The following is a 6733-nucleotide window of genomic DNA, read 5'->3' as shown; positions in this document are numbered from 1 at the left end:
TGGTTGCAACAAAGTGGTTGCCGAGCAACACACAAACGTAAACAAAGGTGTATGTTACTTTGTAGAGTCATTTACAACAGCTTCGAACGCGGCTCAGCCAATCAGAATCAAGCACCGGAACTATCCGCTTTATAAAAGCATTTGCCAAACGGGTGAGGGAAAAGCTCACAATTAAATTATATTTTAAATAATCAATAAATAAAATTATAGGATATTTTAAAACTGAATTATTTGTTTACTAATAAATTAAACTAATTTAAATATTAATAAAATATAATATTAATAAATGTTAAATTTAAGCAAATTAAAAAGTTACTAAAATAATAAATTAATAAGATTTAAATAAACAAATTAACTGAAATCAAACAGAAATAGCATTAAGTACTATTATATGTACTATTATAGTTTTTTATTTTATAAGTAGCTTTTATTTGTGTATTTTTATTTGTGTATATTTCATTTTTAGTTTAGTTTTTAGTAACTTTTTATTTTACTTTACGGTGTTTTTAAATATTACTTAGGTTTATATTTTTTTAATATTACTTTAAATTTTAAACGTAAAAAAATTTTTATATATATTTTCAGTTGGTAAAATTAGTGCTTCAACTTCACCTCTGTTGCCTATATATATATATATATATATATATACTGTGTGTGTATATATAATTCGTTTAACAAATTTAACGTTTACTGAAAATCACAAACAGATACATTTTATCTCATGGGCCTTGAGACATACGCACATGAATTTGAATATCTATCTAACCCTGTATAGTTAAAAAATGATTCTGTATGAATAAACACACCTTTAATAAAACAACCTAAACAAATGAGTGTGAAATGGAACCATTTAGAGAATGGAAGAGAAACACAGCGGCATGCATTTGCCGTCAAATTTTGTCTCATACTAAATTATTCATCAAGATCGGGAACCAACTACTGCTATCTTGGTAGTAGGGGGGTGGGTTGCATCTGGCACCAGCAAGTCTTTTCAGATTTCCTGAGCATGATTTCCACATTGGATAACAATAGACCACCTGTAAAAATGCAAAAAAAAAAACACCATTTCAAAGCTCTCTCTTTCTTTGGCACTTTCACGTACTATTGCAGGAATAAGCATCTTGTATTGCTAGTCTCACTGGTCAAGTTCTGCAGTGTGGGGCTGATGTGTTTTCAGACGCTGTGGTGAGTGTGCACAGTGCACTGAATTTGTATTCCTGGTTGCATGTGTGCTGTGCAACTGAATCTTTTTTCTTCTCCATCTTTTGGCTTCTTTCTATGTCTGCATGTGTGCTTATGCACTACGATCGCCCGCTCCCTGCGCACCCCTCCCTTCTCTTTCTCTCTTTCCCTCAGACGCACACTGCACCGCTCTCCTCTCCTTCCCTCTCCCTGTTTCTCTCTACATCTCTGTAGCAGTCTCTGGTTGAGCATCCAGAAGAAGGACCGTTCGTCCTGCACCTCACGCTTGTGGCAAGCAACGCTTGTTGTTTCTGAGGGGTTTTTTTCTTAGCCTTTGCTCTTGGTCCCATCAATCCCGGGAGAAGAGCTATCAAGGATCGTGAGGAGGCGCACATACGGATTTTGTTCATCCACACTTCAGCTGCGAGGGGCATTTTGCTGGTAACACTGTCAGACTAAGCACATTAGCAAGTGAATGCTTATCGGAAAGGGGGAGGGAAAAGAGAAAAGAGGGATCAAATGCAGCGCTAATTGATACGGTGTCCGCGTCAGAGGCAGAGACAACAATCTAAGAGAGCGATCCAGGATGCTGCTGGAAAACTGATCCAGCTCCGCTCCGGGTCTTCCACTTCGAGAGGGAACGCGCAGCGGAGAAGCTTCGCGCTGCGTCTGCAGCCAACGCGTCAGGAGTCACAGACGGCTTTATTTATTTATTTGCTGCTTTTTCCTTCTACCATGCTGCAGCAGAAGTCTCTCTTTCTTTCCGTCTGCAAAAAGGAAACGTGAACGCTTCATCGCGCCTGGGTCAGTCTCATCCTATCTGTTTCCTCTGTTCTCTGTTTGCTGTCATCTTTTAATCGGCATTAGAATAATCCATTAGCCCCCAGGATGTCTCTTATCTCCTCTTGCGCGATAGAGGAGCTGCCCTCTGAGGGAGAGTGGTCTAAATAGCACGTAAGTCGTACCTGAGGCTGGGAACTCGAAGGGAGACACCTCCCGGCATCTCTTCCACCTGGAGCGTTTCTCCCCTCATCAATTAAGGCACAAAATCTGCATCCAAAAATATTGATCCGTGCGGCCTTGATTAGAACGCTTTTGGGAGTTGCAGCGCAGATGATTATCGACTCCATCGAGCCTGCCCTCCTCCTCCTCTTCGCAGACAAGCTCCCTTGTTTGGTTTTCTTTCTTTTTTGATAGTCACCAAGCGTGAAAGCCAGGAGGAACTGACCGATTGTTTTTTTTTCCCCCTTTGGATTTTTTTAAGCCGGACTTGAAAGGGATTTCTTCTTTTTGAGGATTTTATCGTCTCTTGGAAACCTACTGTTAAAGCCTCGGGGCTCTGGGTAGCATTGTTTTCTTCTGCATTGTTTACTTGACCCGTGGATAATGACTGACATGGGCAACCCTTTCTGAGATGTACTCTTTCCAAAGGATGGGACAAATGGGGTGTGGAAGGGCCTATGCCGGACCTTCTTGCCCCAGACTGGAGGTGGTGCTTCTGGGCTGGGAGTGTGGCGGAGGCAGCTGGCTGGGCCTCGGTTCTTGGTGGAGGTTGGCATTATCTCTGGCCTTGTTGGCCTCGATACCGGACAGATCGGCCAGTGCCCGTGTGTCTTCCAGCCTGAGCACCACACACCATGTCCATCACTTCCATAACAAGCATGGTACCGTACCCATCGCCATCAACAGGATGCCCTTCCTCACAAGAGGAGGCCACGGTAAGCCCTTACTCTTATTCAGCATTTCCACTTTATCGACCGGTTTGCTCAGACCTAGTGGGTCTAGAAAGCTTTGATTTGATTAAGGAGAGTTATTACACTGGAAAGCAGGCTGTTGATACAGCACCCTGATATGTGTGCGCATGTACGTTTTGCTTAGTACGTCATGTGCGCGCTTTGATCTGTTCCTTAATAGATCACATGGGGAGTGGCCTTGTGCTCTTTGCACTCACTGCAGATCTAGAGGAGAGATGGGTTTGTTGGATAAAAGTGTAGGCCAGATGTGCTCCTTTTTATGTCCAGCTTTTATGTTCTTTCCAGGCATCTTTTTTGACACCTGTGTCAATCAAAGATTGTGTGCAGCATTGACAACCTGTCTTCCTGCTGAGCTCTAGCATATGCTGAGTGTCCAGTGAGCTTGTCATATTCCAGTGATAATCCTCAAAGTTGAAGAGCTGCCCTGTGCTACAGGCTTTAATCACCTGGTAGAGTTTCTAGCTGTTTAAGCATATTTTGTTTTGTGGTGTTTGAATTATGATCCAGGTCTTGCATCTTCTACTTTTTGTTGTGATTTATTTGATTCCTGTTCTCCCATTTTTGTTTAGATGCACAAATTGTTAAAGAAAAAAGTATATATTTTCCCAGTTTGTGCAGCATTTGCTATACACTGCTGTCAGTTAATTTTTTCCCCTAAGAAATTAATATTTTCATTCAGCAAGGATGCATCACATTGATCATAAGTGGCAGTAAAGACATTTATTATGCAACAAACAAATACATAAAAACAAATAAATGCTGTTGTTTTCAAATTTCTATTCATCAAAAAATCCTGAAAAAAAGTATAAATTTTGGCAAAAATATCAAGCAACTGTTTTCAACATTGACAATAATGAATATTTCTTGAGCACCAAATCAGCAGAAGGATCATGGAGTAATGGCTGTTGAAAATTCAACTTTACCTTCATAAAAATAAATTACATTTTAAAATATATAAAAATAGAAAACACTTATTTTAAATTGTAATAACATTTCACAATATTGCTGTTTTTACTGTATTTTGATCAAATAAATGTAGCCTTGGTGAGCATAAGAGACTTATGCTCGGTAGTGTGTTTTCTTTTTGTCTTTTCTTCATTTGCAATTACAAAATCTTACTGGTAGTATATATATATTTTGAACATTTGTGCGTGTGTGCGTGCGTGCGTGCGTGTGTGTGTATATATATATATATATATATATATATATATCCTCGCCTTTACTCGGATACCTCTACCTCGCACAGTGTTGCCAGTTGCTCAGTGTTGTCACATCTGCATGAACTCAAAGCAGGCCGTGTAGATCTGCTTTACTGCTGCAAACAGAGAAACAGAGCTGGTGATTGTTCAAGTCATTTGATTTTTATCAATGAATCAATGAACTTCTTTTATCAATGTTTATTTTAATAAAGGAACTGGTGCATATGGTAAAGAGCTAAAAGAAGAAAACTCCACCAGTTCCATTCCATTTCATAGATGTTGAAATTTTCAACCACACTTCCGCTCAATACCACTCACATAAGATTTGGAACACCACAAACACAGACTACTCTGTTGTACTGTATTGTACATCAGCACTCTTGAGATTTAACTTGGCTAAGCAGAATTAACTGCTACACAATGTGGGTTAAGTCCTGTTCACACCAAATCCAAATTAATTACTTTGAGAGTATAACTTATTTGCAAAAAAATCACACTAAAACTAGTGCTGATTCTTGCTATAGAAAATGAACAAAATTGAGCCTCTGAATTAAAAAAAAAAAATCTCAGCAATATTTTGGATTCGTTGTGAAGGAAGTCATAAAGATGTATTGGGTTGCTGTGCAAATTGTGCACATTCTTCATGCTGAAAATTCTAACTTGTTTGAACACCAACCAACCATACACACTTTTTTCATTCCATTTTAATGAATTTCAACATGTAAACTTAGCTTTGCTTTTATCTTAGCCTCCTTACATACTGAGAACTGAGAAGATGGGTGTAACCAACAGGATGACTTTCATTTTGATGTAGTAGTTGATCAGTAAAGCAGTCATGCGTTGTTTTTGTTGTCTGAGTGCTGGATGCATTTATGGCTGCTGGACACTTAGTGGAAGAGGGAAGCAATGAGAGTGGGGACATTGGACAATCAGTGTGTCACCTCAAACACAAAGCGAAGTTATAGTAGCCGAGCTTTCCATCTGAAGAGTCTGGGAGGACAGTGCTAAATGATCCTTTTAAACAGAGAGGGTTAGAGGGATCAGTCCTTCATCCCCAATGACAAGTAGTTCAACGGGGGAATGTGATCCCGCACAGTAATGGGATCATCAAGGCAACTGTTAGCAGAATCATGGCCCTTTTGGAGTTTTTCATTACAACTGGTATAGTCAGTCCGATTCACTGCTTCTGTCTCAACATTAATCTCACCTCTCCCATCCGTCTGCCCCAAAATATGCAATGAATTTTCAGTGTCCTTATCACGTGGAAACAGGGCTGGCAATCCTGACGGAGCCGACGTGGAGCCGACATGTCGTGAATTACATCACTGCTCTTGTGAGGCATCTACACAGCCATTACCAGAGTCTCACAACTGAATGCGGCTGTCAGTGTCCAACCCTGATGCAACGATGGCTGGTAAAGTTCAGCTTGCTTACAAAATTGACAGATCAACTTGATGACTGTATGACTCAGCGGCACATTTAAATTCCGCCCCTTTATTCAAAACGGATGTAATTCAGGTACTTTCCAGCGTTCCCATACATTCTGTGCATTCTGATGCACTCAGAGGTTTATACCTGCAACACATTTTATGCATGTTTATAATGAACAATATGACTTCCTAATGAGCTTGCTTTGCATTTCCATACAGACCTAAAGCATTTTCAGCAAGCTGGAAACCTTCACCCCTACTGACCAATAATCACATCCTGCCAGATCCCATCACTCAAAGCGGCCCCTGGCAGCAAGGTGGAGATAATTGATGTAATTGATATGTAGATTAGTAGAATAAGTCAATCAGGTGTACAGGGGCCGGGCTGATGTAAGGATGAAATGATGGAGAGATAGAGGGGAGAGAGTTGTCACACCACGCAGACCCTTGCCTCCATCGCATGCCTTTGACATTTGCATTAGACGCTGCTCGTCATTTGTGCATCTCATGCCATCTGAAGAGCCCTTGGCACAGCACTTATCTGCTTGACATGCTGGAAATCAGCACTCATATGCACTTTGTGTTTATTGCACAGGCCTGTCACAGTTCCTGTTTTTCTATTGTTTCATTATAATATTTTAAAGGAAGACTCAGTATTTTTCCTCATTAAAAAGTTTGATGAAAAGACATTAATGGTACATTTTATAATACTGTTAAATGATGTCTAACTACATGAATTGAATACTTGGTAACCCAATAACAGCTGTTTTATTAGGCATGAAGCTGGTCTCCAAAAAATGCTGAGTTTATCTTTAAAGAGTCATAAAGCTGTACTGTTATTTCTAGTAATACATTATTGTTATTATTATAATTTTATTAATTAACAGTTTAGTAGAAATAGTAGAACGTTTTCTATATAATAATAATAATAATATATTAATTTTAATTTAAGCTGTTTATTTGTCATGAAGCTAGTCTTCAAAAATTCTGAGTTCATACAATTGTACTGTTATTTCTACTAACAAGCTGTTATTATTAATATTATTATTATTAAGATAGAAATAAGAAACTTTTTTTGCATTTTCTGCTTGGTTTTATGCCTCAGGCTAAACTCAAGGTAAACTCGGTTGATTAATAAGCCAGCACAAAATAAAATGTTACGTAAATA

General features: G+C 39.1%; 2 protein-coding genes across 2 annotated transcripts in view; both read left to right on the top strand.

Moving 5' to 3' along the window:
• LOC107715401 (neurexin-1-like) overlaps positions 1-6733 on the top strand; it is a 422466-nt gene that overhangs the window by 267983 nt on the left and 147750 nt on the right. The window lies entirely within an intron of this gene.
• The window catches only part of LOC107715402 (neurexin-1-beta-like), a 58410-nt gene continuing 52899 nt past the window's right edge, over positions 1223-6733 (top strand). Inside the window, exon 1 of the mRNA XM_016521535.1 lies at positions 1223-2900. Coding sequence (XP_016377021.1) covers positions 2597-2900 — 304 coding nt within the window. The 5' untranslated portion in view covers positions 1223-2596. The remainder of the gene's footprint in view (positions 2901-6733) is intronic.

The sequence above is a fragment of the Sinocyclocheilus rhinocerous genome, unplaced genomic scaffold (genome assembly GCF_001515625.1).
Source record: "Sinocyclocheilus rhinocerous isolate Xijiao unplaced genomic scaffold, SAMN03320098_v1.1 scaffold299, whole genome shotgun sequence".
Lineage (NCBI taxonomy): Eukaryota > Metazoa > Chordata > Actinopteri > Cypriniformes > Cyprinidae > Sinocyclocheilus > Sinocyclocheilus rhinocerous.
This window is presented reverse-complemented; position numbering and strand designations above follow the sequence as displayed.